At 44.3% G+C, this 18,563-nt stretch overlaps 1 protein-coding gene across 3 annotated transcripts in view; it reads right to left on the reverse strand.

Moving 5' to 3' along the window:
* SLC45A4 (solute carrier family 45 member 4) overlaps positions 1–18,563 on the reverse strand; it is a 287,627-nt gene that overhangs the window by 42,586 nt on the left and 226,478 nt on the right. For all 3 annotated transcript variants that reach the window (XM_089689534.1, XM_089689535.1, XM_089689536.1), the window contains exon 3: positions 4,964–5,152. In XM_089689534.1, the coding sequence (XP_089545660.1) occupies positions 4,964–5,152 (189 nt within the window). The remainder of the gene's footprint in view (positions 1–4,963; positions 5,153–18,563) is intronic.

The raw sequence follows: 18,563 nt of genomic DNA on the forward strand, positions 1-18,563 counted from the left end.
AATCCAATGAAAATTACAATATAATTACAATTTAATTAATTTTGTCACGGGACTGTTACTTTGGGATTTTTTTGTCACTGGACTTATTAATTTAAAAATTATTTATTTATTTATTTATTTATGTATTTATTTATTTATATATATTTTTTATTATTTCATTAGCACAAAAGTGGTTTTGTGTCACAGTTTTTTTAAGTTTGTTATTTATTAAGTATCAATTTAATAGGTTGGGTGATGCAATTTATTATGTGGGTTTGCGCTGGTATTTAGTGATATAAGTTTTTTTGGTTTTTGCACCTGTGTACAGCAGCATCTCACGGGGAATTGTGTGTGTAATAAGAGAGTCCTGGGCGCTGATGTTTTTTCTTTTTTACATTTTTCTGTATTTGCAGGGTCTTTAAAAAGATAAAGCACAGAAAATGAGGATGTATTGCAGAGATGACCCCATGGTTCCCTTCTGAGCTTCGAGCTGCCTGTATGTGTTAATGCATGGAGCCCCAGCACCTACTAATGTAGGTCTAGCTGGGGCCATGGACTTATGGGCAGCTACGCTGGGGCCATGGACTTGTGGGCAGCTACGCTGGGGCCATGGACTTGTGGGCAGCTACGCTGGGGCCATGGACTTGTGGGCAGCTACGCTGGGGCCATGGACTTGTGGGCAGCTACGCTGGGGCCATGGACTTGTGGGCAGCTACGCTGGGGCCATGGACTTGTGGGCAGCTACGCTGGGGCCATGGACTTGTGGGCAGCTAGGCTGGGGCCATGGACTTGTGGGCAGCTACGCTGGGGCCATGGACTTGTGGGCAGCTACGCTGGGGCCATGGACTTGTGGGCAGCTACGCTGGGGCCATGGACTTGTGGGCAGCTACGCTGGGGCCATGGACTTGTGGGCAGCTACGCTGGGGCCATGGACTTGTGGGCAGCTACGCTGGGGCCATGGACTTGTGGGCAGCTAGGCTGGGGCCATGGACTTGTGGGCAGCTAGGCTGGGGCCATGGACGTATGGGCAGCTACGCTGGGGCCATGGACGTATGGGCAGCTACGCTGGGGCCATGGACGTATGGGCAGCTACGCTGGGGCCATGGACGTATGGGCAGCTACGCTGGGGCCATGGACGTATGGTCAGCTACGCTGGGGCCATGGACTTATGGTCAGCTACGCTGGGGCCATGGACTTATGGTCAGCTACGCTGGGGCCACGGACGTATGGGCGGCTACGCTGGGGCCACGGACGTATGGGCGGCTACGCTGGGGCCACGGACGTATGGGCGGCTACGCTGGGGCCACGGACGTATGGGCGGCTACGCTGGGGCCATGGACTTATGGGAGGCTACGCTGGGGCCATGGACTTATGGGAAGCTACGCTGGGGCCATGGACTTATGGGAAGCTACGCTGGGGCCATGGACTTATGGTCAGCTACGCTTGGGCCACGGACGTATGGGCAGCTACGCTGGGGCCACGGACGTATGGACAGCTACGCTGGGGCCACGGACGTATGGGCAGCTACGCTGGGGCCATGGACTTATGGGAGGCTACGCTGGGGCCATGGACTTATGGGAAGCTACGCTGGGGCCATGGACTTATGGGAAGCTACGCTGGGGCCATGGACTTATGGGCAGCTACGCTGGGGCCATGGACTTATGGGCAGCTACACTGGGGCTCCAGGGCAAGCCAGCATAGCCATCCTATAGATGGGGAAAAAAGGTGAGAGAAATTCTTATTGCTGCGTTTGAAGACATGACAGGCTGCAATGGAAAATCTAACAGCAGTATAATATAGTAGGTAGGTTACTAGAATTCTCATTTCAGGACAAGGATTTAAATGGTTAGTTCTCCTTTACTAAAGAAAACTGCCGCTTTTACCAAAGTTATATAGGTGTACGCCATTTATGCACCTTCTCAAGCTTGGCTGAAAAGCTCCCGGAGATGGCATCATCCCATCCTGCTTTGTTGCTAGGATGTTGCTAAGACACGCGCCAACCAATTCAAACCCCTTCAAATTCTCCCCTATGACAGTAGCTCTAAACTCAGAGATGCGGAGATGGAGGAGATCATGGATCACACACGAGCAAGGGTTTGAGAACTCACTCTTGTAATGCTGGGAGTGAGGAGTAATGGCTGGGAGTGTCTTAGTAACATCCTAGCAACAAGGAAGAATAGGTTGATACCACCTCTGGGAGTTTTTTGGCCAGGCTTCAGGATGTATATAAATTGCCCACACCTATAACAATCAGTCAAAGCCATACAGTTTTTTTTTTTTAATCTACAGGCAGCCCTTACCTGCATAGGAAAGTTTTTGATTTTTTTAAATTTAATTTGATTGAATTTAGAGGACAATAGAAAAGTATTTAAAAAAATGACTCTGTTCCATGCAATACATTCATGTCTGCATAGACGTAAAAGCCCAGGTACTACATCCAGTGTCCTTCGCGAGTCTTCAAGCGGTGTGCCACTAATAGCAAGAAGAGATGTCAATCTGTCACACTGCGCTACGTATTTGTTGGGATTCAGGTCTTCCCACACCAGGCTGGATTCAGGTCTTCCCACACCAGGCTGGATTCAGGTCTTCCCACACCAGGCTGGATTCGGATCTTCCCACACCAGGCTGGATTCGGGTCTTCCCACACCAGGCTGGATTCGGGTCTTCCCACACCAGGCTGGATTCGGGTCTTCCCACACCAGGCTGGATTCAGGTCTTCCCACACCAGACTGGATTTTGGTCTTCCCACACCAGGCTGGATTCAGGTCTTCCCATACCAGGCTGGATTCGGGTCTTCCCACACCAGACTGGATTAAGGTCTTCCCACACCAGACTGGATTCAGGTCTACCCACACCAGGCTGGATTCAGGTCTTCCCACACCAGGCTGGATTCAGGTCTCCCCACACCAGGCTGGATTCAGGTCTTCCCACACCAGGCTGGATTAAGGTCTTCCCACACCAGGCTGGATTCAGGTCTTCCCACACCAGGCTGGATTCAGGTCTTCCCACACCAGGCTGGATTCAGGTCTTATTGAAGAACAGAGAACGTGGAAGGAGATAATATTTGAAATAATACTGGAAACAGGAAGTATTGTTAGATATGCATTAAAGGGAAAAATAGCTCACAACAGGAAATGTCTCCCTGTGAACGAGCTCCTAGAGAGTTCTCATGCCAAGTGCTGGCAAAACTTCCTGTGCTCAAGCCAGACGCGGAACAAGCCAGCGTGGGTCACCCGCCATCCTGGTACTGCAGGGCATGATGGGACTTTTAGTTCCTTGCATGGGGAAGATTCCAATAGATTATTTTACATAGTTAGTCTAGCTGAAAAAGACAAAAGTCCATCCAGGTCAACCATTAAAAAAAAAAAAAAGTTAAAATCCTACACCCACAGTTGATCCAGAACCAAAAACCAGCAAAGCACGATCCAATTTGCTCCTGCAGGGGAAAACATTCCTTCCTGATCCCCCGGGAGGCAATCGGATATTCCCTGGATCAACTTTACCTATAAATGTTATATCCAGTTATGTTATACTGGTCTTGCAGTAAAAAAAATAGTTTCTTACTGGGCTTTTTTCCCCCCAATGTGGTCATTAAAATAAACACAATATTTATTTGTTTATTTCAGGTACTTATATAGCGCCGTCAATTTACGCAGCGCTTTACATATATATTGTACATTCACATCAGTCCCTAAAAACGTAGGTTAATAAAAAGTCTGTTTAGCTGTGTTTGCATAATGCGTTTATGTGCGTTTATGTTTATGTGCATTTGCATTTAAAGATAAGCACAGGAGAACCTCCCAAATGCTCAGAATGCACTGAAAAGTGGTAAATTATGAACTATTTCAGACTGTTTTATAGAAATACAGAGAGTAGAAGCAGAGACAGCAGTATGTGTTGAGATTAGCTTAGGTATGAGTTGCTCATTAACATTTCTTTTGTTTCCAAGGGTGGGAAAGGTCTTGGGTGGAGGGAGTCATTAAGGCCACCTGGCAGGGGGTCTTTCTGAGGAATTTGAGGTGTGAATGGTCATTACCATATATTTTGTTTCCAAGGGTGGGAGAGGTCTGAGGTGTGAATTGGTCATTACAATGTGTGACAAGCTTAGTAGGAACATCCTGTGTTCAGTGTGTTGACCATTTGAGTACCCTGAAAACGCTTTGCATGCACTTTTCATGATGAAAAAAGGCTCTGGACAGTATCAGGAACTGGAAGAGTTAAAAAAAAGTTTCAAACGCTTATAAACGCAATTTGCCGCGCTTACAAGTGTTTTTCGTTTGAAACGCTGATATAATAACCTGCATTTAATTTCTGCATTAAAAAAAACAACTGTAAACTCAAATGCCTGTAAATGACTGTAAACGAAGATGTGTACATGGACACATAGGAAAACATTAGACTGAGTTCAGGGGCTGCTGAAAAAAAAATGCAGAACAGCTCCTTAACGTGAGTTTATCAGCTGCAGTGTACATGAGCTCTAACACTGCTACATATTTAATATAATATTACAGAGCAAAAATTAAACAATCAATAGTGATGAAACAATAAAACGTTCACTGTCCCAAATAATCAGTGATTAAGCGCTCCAATAAAACACTGTGTCAAAACAAAATGTGTTCTTTAAATGATATCTCCACACCATCCGCGACCACCTTCCAGTACAATCCACACTCACCAGATTTGATGGACTCACGAATCTGGTGAGTGTGGATTGTACTGGAAGGTGGTCACGGATGGTGTGCGGCTTTAAAGAACACATTTCGTTTTGGCACCGTGTTTTATTGGAGCGCTTAATCACCGTTTATTTGGCATAGTGAACTTTTTATTGTTTCATCACTATTGTTTAATTTTTGCGCTGTAATATTATATTTTATGTTTAATGGGTCTTTTACCTTGCGAGGAGAAGCATTACTTATTTTGAGTTTATTTTTCACTTAAGCGCGGGTTAATTTATTGCTTTTTTGACTGCTAAACATTTGCTTACCAATAACGGAGCCATTGAGGAAAAGTGCAACTCCCATGAGAACCCCGACACACAGGGCGAGGATGAAGGGCCGCCGGCGGCCCCATTTAAGTGTGCAGCGGTCACTGGCCGAGCCAATGAGAGGAGTAAATATCAAACCAAGGATGGGGCTCAGGAACCATGTCAGGCTGTAGTACTGTTCAGGAAGACCTGCGGGAAGAGAGACATTCGCCGTTATTATAGACGATCAGTGCGGACATGGAGGTAAAACAGACTCGAATAATGTTAGTTCATATCAGATACGAGGGAGAACAGAGGAGGAAGGTGACCAGACACATCAAGAGACAGTCGAAGGATATGAAAATCTCCAAATTGTGTGCAATGATTCTGTACAAAAATTATGGACAATCTATAAATATATATTACACACATATACATACACACTGGTACTCTTGGCACTTTTTATTCGGTTATATCCTGATTAAATTTATATACACTGAAATACCAGAAATACTTAGATTTAACAGATTAAAAGAGTACCTGTACTGCATCCCTTCTACTCCATCAGCGGTGGATGGGAGTCTACTGAAGACTTGTGCACAGGCAGTACTGAGTGAATTAGGTGTGGCTCACTACACCTATATGAGAGCTTGCTGGACATCCCATTACAAAACCAAAACCATTAATAAAGTTTGCCACCTCTTCCACCATGGCCATTACTATGGAGTTGGCTTCCTCTTCCTCCATGGCCACTAATACAGAATTGTCTTCCTCCATGACCATTAATACAAAGTTGACCCTCTGTTCCTCCATGGCCATTAAAATGGAATTGGCCCCCGCGTCTTCCATGGCAATAAATATGGAGTTGGTCCTAGCTTCCTCCATGGCCATTAAGCCCTGGTTCACATACCTGTATGTGCATTCCTGCAGGCCGCGGTTTGCGCAGGCAAGAGAGCCCATTCCTTTGAATGGACTCCCGTGCCCCGGGACACGCAAGGAAGAAGTCCCTGCACTTCTTTGGAAACCGCAGCCCGCACCGGAATCTCGGTTCCCAGTGCGGTTGCGATTTCCAGTACGGGCGGCGTGCCATTAGAATTAACGGCACCCGCCCACGGGTCCGCATTCTTCTGTATGGCTGCACAGATTTTTGTGGGGATCCGCAGCAGCACCACCCGCACATATGTGAACCGACCCTTATAAGGAGTTGACCCCCACTTCCCCCATGGACACTAATATGAATTTGGAGCCTTCTTCCCCCATGGCCATTAATACAGAGTTGGCCCTCTCTTCCCTTATGGACATTAATATGAAGTTGGCCTCCTTTTCTTCCATGGCTAACAATACAGAATTGTCTTTCCCCATGGCCATTAATATGGGGGTGGCCCTCTCTTCCCCCATGGCCATTAATATGGGGATGGCCCTCTCTTCCCCCATGGCCATTAATATGGGGATGGCCCTCTCTTCCCCCATGGCCATTAATATGGGGATGGCCCTCTCTTCCCCCATGGCCATTAATATGGGGATGGCCCTCTCTTCCCCCATGGCCATTAATATGGGGATGGCCCTCCCTTACCCCATGGCCATTAATATGGGGATGGCCCTCTCTTCCCCCATGTCCATTAACATGGGGATGGCCCTCCCTTACCCATGGCCATTAAAATAGAATTGCCCCCTTCTTCCCCCATGGCCTTTAATATAGAGTTGCCCCCATTCTCCTCCTTGGCCATTACTATGGAGTTGTCCCCCTTTTCCCCCCATGGCTATTAAATTAGTGTTGGTCCCCCCCCCCCCTTTGTGGCTCTACCAGCCTCCGCTCTTCTGGGAAAACTTTCCACAAGATTTTGGAGTGTGTCTGTGGGAACCTGTGCTTATTTGTGAGGTCAAGTACTGATGTGGGATGAGAAGACATGACTTGTGTTCCAATAATTCCCAAATGGCTTCAGTAGGATTAAAGTCAGGGCTGTTTGCAGGACAATCAAGTTCCTCCACACCAAACTCATCAAACCATGTCTTTATGGTGCTGGTTTTGTACACAGAGGTACAGTCCTGGAAGAACAGAAAAAAGACCTTCCTCAAAAATTGCTACCACAAGGTTGGTAAAGTACAACTGTCTAAAACGTACTGGGGTGTCACAACCCTAATAGCATCCTTCGCTGGCCTGTGAATGGACAGTATAGGGGAAGCAGAAGACTGCAGAGCTCATCTTTCTCTCATTTTGCTCTCTCCTCCAGTCAGCATTCCTTCACCAACACATGAACCAACTGGTCATTGTGTTGCTTCTACCCTCATCCTCCCCAAAATCTCTAGTACAGGAATTACAAGAGGCTGATTCCAGCTCAAGTTCAAGTACTCGCTGTACACTGCTTATACTAACCACTTCCAGTCCAGACACTTTCCCCCCCTTCCAGTCCGGACACTTTCCCCCCCTTCCAGTCCGGACACTTTCCCCCCCTTCCAGTCCGGACACTTTCACCCCCTTCCTGTCCGGACACTTTCCCCCCCTTCCAGTCCGGACACTTTCCCCCCCTTCCAGTCCGGACACTTTCCCCCCCTTCCAGTCCGGACACTTTCACCCCCTTCCTGTCCAGACCAATTTTCAGCTTTCAGCACTGTCACACTTTGGATGACAATTGCGCGGTCATGCAACACCGTACCCATATGAATATTTTAGCATTTTTTTTAGACAGATAAAACTTTATTTTGGTGGTATTTATTCCCCACTGGGATTTTAATTTTTTTGCTATATAAATGAAAAAGTTCAAACAATTTGAAAAAAAAAAGTGTTTTTCTTATAACATTTTTCAAAAACAATCTTTCTTCATAAATCTTGGCCAAAATGTATTCAGCTATATTTTTAGTAAAACAAAGACAACCCAAATTGGTTTATAACCAAAAATTATCATTTTATTTTTTAACATACCGTCACCCTAGCAGTACACTGTGACCATAGTGGCACTGTACGACTTGTGGGGGGGTGATGAAGACTTTTTTTTTTCTTTTTTTGCACTGATTGCTTTTACACCCATAAAGGCTGTAAAAGCAATCATTTCTCCTCTCTGGCTGCACTCTTGGAGCCATTGAGAAATACTGTGAGAGCTGTGATTGGTCACAGCTTGTCACATGGTACAAGGCTGTTGTGAATAGCCCTGTACCATGTGACCTCTGTGATCATTCACAGATTTCACTAGTAGTAATCAATGATGTCAGGAAGTGACATCTTGCTTACTACTGTTCATGTGATCACTGGTTGACCAATCGGTGATCACATGATCGTCCCGATCGTCTCACAGGGAGGCCCCGTACAGCGATCAGCGTTCTGCTGTGTCCTCTGGACACAGTGGGCACCGGATCGCGGTGCCACATGCTCCCAGGGAGCGCACACAGTCAGTGAATGCGGGGGCCATTTATAAATGGCCACCCGCTTCAGCACTGCTCCCGTCCAGCCGTTTATGTACATGGGCCGGACGGGAAGTGGTTAAAAAAAAAATGTAAATGATGAATTAATGAATACAGAGCTACAACCATTTGTGTCTGTTATATGTGTTCAAAGTTTAGCTTTGGTCGGTGAATACAGTATATATGATACATCAAAGAAGCTAGAATAGTTATGTTCAGAGGGGAGCTCAACGGCACCACATCTCCAATTGTCAGAAATTGCGAAGAAGAGAGGAAAAATTTTTTATTAATTATTTTTGACAATTATTTAATTATGAATTATAAATGATACATACGTATACACATAGACAGCACACCAGTATTGGTTCTGGCGAATCAGACTTACGCAAACACTCCCTAAAATATATATAGAGTACAAAAGGCTGCAACACCGCCAAACTCAGATGTTCCAAAACGCGTGGCTCTGTAGAGACGCGCAGGGCTGCCATTCATTCTTAATGGCACCCCCACGTGGCTAAACCAGCAGCATGTTGGCAGGCGCGAGAACCACAGGGAAACTGCATGCTGCAAAAGCACCAAGCGTTTTCTCCACAGCTACGTTTTGTAAAAGGTGCAGGCAACTTTTTTTTCTTTTTTGCACGGATTGCTTTTATACCCATAAAGGCTGTAAAAGCAATCATTTCTCCTTCTCTCTGGCTGCATTCTTGCAGCCATTGAGAAATACTGTGTGAGCTGTGATTGGTCACAGCTTGTCACATGGTACAAGCATGTTGTGACATGCTGTACCATGTGACCTCTGTGATCATTCCCAGATTTCACAAGTAGTAAGCAATGAAGTCAGGATTGTGATCACTGATTGGCCAATCAGGGATCACATGAGTCAGCACCTCACACAGAGGTCCCGTACCGGATCGCGGTGCCGCGCGCTCCCAGTGAGCGCGCACAGGCAGTGAATGCGGGGGCCATTTATAAACAGCCACCCGCTTCAGCACTGCTCCTTTCCGGCAGCATGTTGGTGGGTGCGAGAACCGCAGGGAAACTGCATGCTGCAAAAGCACCATGCGTTTTCTCCACAGCTACGTTTTGAAAAAGGTGCAGGCAACTTTTTTTTCTTTTTTTTTGCACTGATTGCTTTTACACCCATAAAGCCTGTAAAAGCAGTCATTTCTCCTTCTCTCTGGCTGTATTCTTGCAGCCATTGAGAAATACTGTGAGAGCTGTGATTGATCACAGCTTGCCACATGGTACAAGGCTGTTGTGAATAGCACTGTACCATGTGATCTCTGTGATCATTCACAGATTTTACAAGTAGTAAGCAATGATGTCAGTAATGTGATCACTGATTGGCCAATCAGGGATCATTCACAGATTTCACAAGTAGTAAGCAATGATGTCAGGAATGTGATCACTGATTGGCCAATCAGGGATCACATGAATCTGGACCTCACACAGAGGTCCCGTACCGGATCGCGGTGCCACGCGCTCCCAGGGAGCGCGCACAGGCAGTGAATGCGGGGGCCGTTTATAAACGGCCACTCACTTCAGCACTGATTCTGTCCGGCAGCATGTTGGCGGGTGCGAGAACCACAGGGAAACTGCATGCTGCAAAAGCACCATGCGTTTTCTTCGCGGCTACGTTTTGAAAGAGGTGCAGGCACCTTTTCTTTTTTGCAGGAAATGTGGGCACAGCAGCCCATTCAAATGCAAACATGGCCCACAAACCCACTCTCCAGTGTGAACCTAGCCTTACTGTGTTTTTCTTCCTTCTTGTAAAGTCTTTCTTGCTCTCCTGCCCCTCTTGCCCCCCCACTTCTGTTTGTTTGGAACGAGCAGTGGAATGCTCCATGCACACTACACATCCCATAATCCATAGTCCATCGCAGACATGAGCAAGAGAAGGTGGCTACATTCCTGCATACGGTGGGGCCATGGAGGACAAACATAGCCACCTGCTGGCTGGATTCACACTGGAATTTGCAGCGTTTTCTGTGCGAATTCCGCACCGCATCAGAATCGCACCCCGTTCATGCGAGTGTATGTCAAGTTAACAACACCCCGAAATTGGTCCGCAAAATGCGGTGCGATGTGCAGAATTGGATCACATAGGTGTGAATACGCATGCGATCCGATTCTAGTGCGGACCCAAAAAAAGGGTCCTGCACCTTTTTGGTGCGGGTGCGGTGCCATTGGAGCCATATATAATGTATGGTTGCAATCGCATCACACACAAATCGCATGTGATTTGCACACAAATGTGGTGCGGTTCCTGTGCGAATCACATGCGATATTCTGCACCACATTAATGTGAACCCAGCCTTAAACAGAAGTCCAATCAGAAGCAAAAAAAAAAACAAAACACATAGTTTAAGTGATATTATTGCACTTACCTGCTCTGTGTAATAGTTTTGCACAGAGCAGCCCCAATCTTCCTCTTCTCAGGTCCCCCATCAATGCTCCTCGTCCCTCCCTCCTACCTAGTGCTCCCAGAGCAAGCAGCTTGCTTTGGGGGCACCTAAGCAGGCTTGCTCCTGAGTCACTGCTATGCGTGTCCATTCACAAACAGAGACGCAGCTCATCTCTGCCGCCTCTCTCTCCTCATTGGCTCGCTGGCTGCGATTGGCAGAAGTTGAGACAATAACTCTCACTGCTGTTTCAGGCAACAAGGAGGAAGAGTCCCCTGAGAGCCGAGGCAAACAATGGGGCTCAGGTAAGCGTTGGGGGGGGGGGGGGATGCTGCACACAGACGATTTTTTTACCTTCATGAACAGAATGTAGGAAGGTAAAAAAAACTGAGCCTTTACAACCACTTTAAGGGAACATAGTTGAATAACATTTTTTTTTTTTTTTTAAACCAGAGTTTAGTGTCACTTTAAATGATGTGCGTTTCCTAAATTCCTAGTGGCTGATGCTTCCCAATGCTGACAGTTATGAATTTTTACTTGGTAAAATGGTTAACTCTTCCTCTTTACTTCTTGGTAATTAAAGTAAATGCTCTGTAACAATTGTTATAAGTATGTGTTAAGAGGGTAAGCCTGAAACTTCTATCCTATGACTACATGTGTGAATCTTTTCAGTGGAGTTAGAAATATTTTGCAGATGATTCTTCAATACAGAATTCTGAGGTGCCGCACCTGCAGTTGTTGAAAAAAATAACTATATATTGTGTCATGGGAAACAATCACCCCAGTTTGGCTTTCTACTTCTTTTGCTAACTGCAGTGAACTTGCATGGCGATTTTCTTCAACCCTTCTCATCGGAAGACGCTCCTGTTGAGGTGTTAACGTCCATGAACGGCCTGGACGTCTCTGTGAGATGGATGCAGTTCCATCTTTGTTAAATTTTTGTATCACTTTTGCTACAGTATTCTGATTGATAAGTAAAGCTTTGCTGATTTTCTTGTAGCCTTCACCTTTCTTGTGTAAATAAAATATTTTCTTTCTCAGGCCTTGTGACATTTCTCTTCCATGTGGTGCCATTGCTGACCACATGAAATGGGAGGGGATTTCTTTGTTAAGTAACACCCTATTATAATCACCTGTCTGCTGGACACCTGTTTAATGAATAGACTGACCTGGAGTTGAATTCTTTTTAATTAGGATTTTGTTGTGTAAAATTTAGCTTTGCTCCTAAGACTTCCATTGGGGTGTCTTCATTTTTGCAATATGTTCTTGAATAAATTTGTTAGGAAAAATACTTATTTCTACAAATTAATAAATCTTGTTATCAATCAATGGGCCGAATTTGTGGGAGTATTTTGTAGTATAGTGTCCCATAGAAAATGTTGATTCTGAAAGGAAAGTACAGGTTTTCTGACCAATCTGTTGGGGTGGACTTTATGCTGAGCACTGTATATACACACACATTTTTTTTTGCCCCAATTCAGTTCCCTATTAAACCGAGGGGGTCTGAATCTTGGTTGTCAGATTGGATGGATGTGACATGCCGGACACGCGGCAGAGGATGGTTGGTGTAAACAAGCGTGAGAGTGATCTCCCGACAGGAAGCCATTCAGAGGATAAGCCGGCAGAGTATACTCCACACAATGCACTAAACCTGGCCTGAATGCACAAAGCCCAACATCCTCCACTGGAATGAGGCTCCCGATTGTGTGCTGCTTCCAGGAAATTCGACATCAACGTGCCTGGGATCATCTGGATTTATTTAGTAGTTAAAAGGATGTACAGATAAATAAAAAAAAAAAGTCCTCTCATTGTATGGGTGTGAATGAACGCGGGTAGAGATAGATGAATGGACTGATCAGCTGGCCGCAGTCACTCCCTATATCGCTCCCCGCGTTCCTGAGCTGCGTCACCTCACTGCTATGCTGAGTGTCATCACATTGTGTAAATCCTGATGACCCGCGCCCATTGGTATTCCAAGGTAATTCCACTGCCGGGGTGTGTTAACCTGTTCACTACCAGCACCATGGAATAGAACGCCCTCTAATTATCTGTAAACCCAAACAATGATCATTTAGTTAAATTATTACTATTATACAGGATTTACAGTGGGGATCGAAAGTTTGGGCACCCCAGCTAAAAATTTGTATTAATGTGCATAAAGAAGCCAAGGAAAGATGGAAAAATCTCCAAAAGGCATCAAATTACAGATTAGACATTCTTATAATATGTCAACAAAAGTTAGATTTTATTTCCATCATTTACACTTTCAAAATAACAGAAAACAAAAAAAATGGCGTCTGCAAAAGTTTGGGCACCCTGCAGAATTTATAGCATGCACTGCCCCCTTTGCAAAGCTGAGACCTGCCAGTGTCATGGATTGTTCTCAATCATCGTCTGGGAAGACCAGGTGATGTCAATCTCAAAGGTTTTAAATGCCCAGACTCATCTGACCTTGCCCCAACAATCAGCACCATGGGTTCTTCTAAGCAGTTGTCTAGAAAACTGAAACTGAAAATAGTTGAGGCTCACAAAGCTGGAGAAGGCTATAAGAAGATAGCAAAGCGTTTTCAGATGTCAATATCCTCTGTTCGGAATGTAATTAAGAAATGGCAGTCATCAGGAACAGTGGAAGTTAAAGCAAGATCTGGAAGACCAAGAAAAATATCAGACAGAACAGCTCGCAGGATTGTGAGAAAAACAATTCAAAACCCACGTTTGACTGCACGATCCCTCCAGAAAGATCTGGCAGACACTGGAGTTGTGGTACACTATTCCACTATAAAGAGATACTTGTACAAATATGGTCTTCATGGAAGAGTCATCAGAAGAAAACCTCTTCTACGTCCTCACCACAAAAATCATCGTTTGAACTTTGCAAATGAACATATAGACAAGCCTGATGCATTTTGGAAACAAGTTCTGTGGACCGATGAGGTTAAAATGGAACGTTTTGGCCGGAATGAGCAAAGGTACGTTTGGAGAAGAAGAGGCACAGAATTTAATGAAAAGAACCTCTGTCCAACTGTTAAGCATGGGGTTGGATCAATCATGCTTTGGGGTTGTGTTGCAGCCAGTGGCACAGGGAACATCTCAGGAGTAGAAGGAAAAATGGATTCAAGAAAATTTCAGCAAATTTTGGATGGTAACTTGATGCCATCTGTGAAAAAGCTGAAGTTAAAGAGAGGATGGCTTCTACAAATGGATAATGATCCTAAACACACCTCGAAATCCACGGGGGATTACATCAAGAGGCGTAAACTGAAGGTTTTGCCATGGCCTTCACAATCTCCTGACCTCAACATAATTGAAAATCTATGGATAGACCTTAAAAGAGCAGTGCGTGACAGACAGCCCAGAAATCTCAAAGAACTGGAAGACTTTTGTAAGGAAGAATGGGCAAAGATACCTCAAACAAGAATTGAAAGACTCTTGGCTGGCTACAAAAAGCGTTTACAAGCTGTGATACTTGGCAAAGGGGGCAGTACAAGATATTAACTCTGCAGGGTGCCCAAACTTTTGCAGACGCCATTTTTTTGTTTTCTGTTATTTTGAAAGTGTAAATGATGGAAACCAAATCTAACTTTTGTTGACATATTATAAGAATGTCTAATCTGTAATTTGATGCCTTTTGGAGATTTTTCCATCTTTCCTTGGCTTCTTTATGCACATTAATACAAATTTTTAGCTGGGGTGCCCAAACTTTCGATCCCCACTGTATATAGAACCAACAGTTTGCTCAGCGCTTTACAATATGAAGGGAGACAATACAGCAACAATACAGTTCAATACAAGAGGGATAGGAGGGCCCTGATCCTGGGAGCTTACAATCTAGGAGAGAGGGGCTAGTGGTACAAAAGGTAATAACTGTGGGGGATGGACTGGTAGGAGGAATAGAAGATTCCATTATTAGCTGAGGGCAGGATAGACTTCCCTGAAGAGAGAGGTTTTTAGAGATCGCCTAAAAGTGAGCAGAGTAGGTGATAAATTGGGGTAGAGAGTTCCAGAGGATGGGGAAGGCTCTGGAGCAGTCCTAGAGATAAGCATGGGTGGAGGAGACAAGGGAGCATTGACCATTAACTCTTTTCCTGGCGCAGCCATATTTGCCTAAAAGTGAGCAGAGTAGGCAACAGAGAAGAGAAGAAGCGCCTCTAAGTGCAGTATAGGTAACTTTAATGGGTAACAAATGTAGAACAACTCACATGTATCATGTATAAAGCAGGCTCAAGAAGATGGGAGAACGGGTGTGTCCTTGCTTTGACAGCCACGTCTGCGCTCAGTGGTAGGCCATGTAAAATGACAGGGCGGGGTCAAAGCATGCTGAAGCGCACAGTGCGCAGAAGTCGCCAACTGTCTGCAGAGTCAATAGCTAAAGACCTCAAAACTTGGTGTGGCCTTCAGATGAGCCCAACAACACTGCGTAGAGAGCTTCATGGAATGGGTTTCCATGGACGAGCAGCTGCATCCAAGCCTTACATCACCAAGTGCAATGCAAAGCGTTGGATGCCGTGGTATAAAGTACGCCACCACTGGACTCTAGAGCAGAGGAGATGTGTTCTCTGGAGTGACCAATCACGCTTCTCTCTCTGGCAATCCAATGGACGTGTCTGGGTTTGGCGGTTGCCAGGAGAACGGTACTTGCCTGACTGCATTGTACCAAGTGTAAAGTTTGGTGGAGGGGGGATTATGGTGTGGGGTTGTATTTCAGGGGTTGGGCTTGGCTCCTAAGTTCCAGTAAAGAGAACTCTTAGGGCGTCAGCATACCAAGACATTTTGGACAATTTCATGCCCCCAACTTTGTGGGGACAGTTTGGGGATGGCCCCTTCTTGTTCCAACATGACTGCGCACCAGTGCACACAACAAGGTCCATAAAGACATGGAGGAGCCAGTTTGGGGTGGAGGAACTTGACTGGGCTGCACAGAGTCCTGACCTCCACCCCATAGAACACCTTTAGGATGAATCAGAGCGGAGACTGCAAGCCAGGCCTCCTCCCCCGACATCAGTGCCTGACCTGACAAATGTACTTCTGAAGAATGGTCCAACCTTCCCATAGACATCCTCCTAAACCTTGTGGATGGCTTTCCCAGAAGAGTTGAAGCTGTTCTAGCTGCAAAGGGTGGGGCCAACTCAATATTGAACCCTACGGACTAAGACTGGGAGGCCATTCAAGTCCATGTGTGTGGAAAGACAGGCGACCCAATGCTTTTGGCAATATAGTGTACTTCAATGGATTTAAATGTAGGAGCACATTAAGAATAACTGGATCTGATAATGACAGTTTATAAATAACAAGGGAATGTCGGTTTGCACATCCTATGTGCTTATTGCTTTAATGAAAGCTGAACACCGGGCCCAACAACTTTCATTTAAATATATTCAAGGCTGTCATATGCCTTTAAGTGTTCTCTGTATTTTGTCTCTGCTCCTCCCTTTCCTCTGGTTTAGTTCATGCTGTATAGATAGCCCACCCCTTTTCCCAGAAATGCATTGCAGCGTCTAGCCTCATGTCATGAATTGTTGTAAGATTCTCTCAGTTTATGGAATAAACTTCACAAGATCTACAAGATGTCTTATGGATCGAGTCACTGCCTGTGTCATTCAACTAAGATTGGAGTTATCGCTATCTCATCACAACTGTAAGTTACAGAGATCACATTTTCAATGCTTAGATTGAAGAGACAGAACAGCGTTCTATATTTTGTGAAATAGAATTATTTCAAAGAATCAAACTATTTTTAATTGATACAGTTGAGTGGTGAAGAATCTAGTGAAAGGGTCAGGCTATAAAGATAAAAACTTCTAGTTTATTAGTGTTATTGGGGTCAAAGACTCAGAGATAAGAAGTCCAGGCGCACACCTCACCTCATATGACTGTCAAAAAGAGTCAATTACCTCGATGACATGTCTAAACTCTGATCTATATCTTTACAGCCTTAAGGCTCCCAAAGACGACTCAAACTTCAACTTTGTCCTTCAGCCCACAGGACGGGACAAAAAAAAAAAAAAAAAAAGATTTCTTTATGCATGCTAACAAAGTGGTGGAATCTTGGATGCATTCAGGTAGTAGCAGCACCCGCACATTGTTCAGGCAAACTCTGGTGCTTGTAGGAATCAGTCAAAATTCGAGCTGTGGGGCCTTATAGAAGTTTGTGCTGGAAATTCAAAGAGCATCCCATGTGCAGCTTTTATGCAGAAGAATGCAAATTATCTGGCAGTATTTTCTGATAACATGCTGCATTCATCTTGTCATCCATTTTCACACGATTCCCCATGCCTTTAAAGCTCACACACTCCCAAAACATCAGTGAGCCGCCACCATGCTTCACAGTGGGGATGGTATTCTTGTCTTATTGACCTTCTGCAAACATAGCGCTTATGGTTGTGACGATAAAGCTCTACCCTCCCTCTTAGATTGTAAGCTCCCAGGATCAGGCTCTCCTTTCCCTCTTGAACTGTATTGTTGCTGTATTGTCTCCCTTTATATTGTAAAGCACTGAGCAAACTGTTGGCGCTATATAAATCCTGTATAATAGTAATAATATATAAATCCTGTATAATAATAATAATAATATATAAATCCTGTATATAAATAATAATATATAAATCCTGTATAATAATAATAATAATAATATATAAATCCTGTATATAAATAATATAAATCCTGTATAATAATAATAATATATAAATCCTGTATATAAATAATTATATAAATCCTGTATAATAATAATATATAAATCCTGTATAATAATAATAATATATAAATCCTGTATAATAATAATATATAAATCCTGTATAATAATAATAATATATAAATCCTGTATAATAATAATTATATAAATCCTTTATAATAATAATAATAATATTAATAATATATAAATCCTGTATAATAATAATATATAAATCCTGTATAATAATAATATATAAACCCTGTATAATAATAATAATATATAAATCCTGTATAATAATAATATATAAATCCTGTATAATAATAATATATAAACCCTGTATAATAATAATAATATATAAATCCTGTATAATAATAATAATAATATATAAATCCTGTATAATAATAATAATTTTGGTCGTCACTCCAGATTATGGTGCGAGGGGTGTCCAGGTGTTGTAACCAGGCTGCAACCATGCAGCTCATTTTTGTTCAAGTATTATCATATTGTGCTCCTTCCAACAACCACATCGTCTATTTTCCAGAGAAGCCTGTATTTCAACTATTCCAGTGTATGTAAACGTTTTCCTTTTTTTAAAAAGGGTGCAGTTCCTCTTTAAAGTAACAGAAAAGGTACAATTTAAGAAATAAATAGAATAAATAATCATATATGCCTGGTCTGTGAAAAACATTTGCTCTGTGCAATCCTCCTCTTCTTAGGTACCCCGCCAGCTCACCTGTCCCCCTTCCCGATTGCCGACTGCCCCCATAGTTAGCCGCTTGCTATGGGGCACTTGTGCACACTTGCGCCTGAGCCGGCTCTAAGGCTTGGTTCACATCTGTGGGGGTGGTGCCGCTGCGGATCCGCACGAAAATCTGTGCAGTCGCACCACCCGCACAGAGGAATGCTGATCCGCGGGTGGGTGCCGTTAGTTCTAATGGCAGGCTGCCCGCACTGGAAAAAGCAACCGTACTGGGAACCGAGGTTCCCATGCGGGCTGCGATTTCAGAAGTGGTGCAGGAACTTCTTCTCTGAGTGTCACAGGGCATGGGAGTCCATTCAAATGAATGGGCTCTCGTGCCCGCGCAAAACGCAGCTCGCACGGCCACATAGATGTGAGCCAGGGGTAAGTGTCTTTCAAGACACACAGAGCACAGCT

The sequence above is a fragment of the Staurois parvus genome, unplaced genomic scaffold (assembly GCF_062004578.1).
Source record: "Staurois parvus isolate SC_StPar_1 unplaced genomic scaffold, SC_StPar_1.0 ptg000485l, whole genome shotgun sequence".
NCBI classification, from domain to species: domain Eukaryota; kingdom Metazoa; phylum Chordata; class Amphibia; order Anura; family Ranidae; genus Staurois; species Staurois parvus.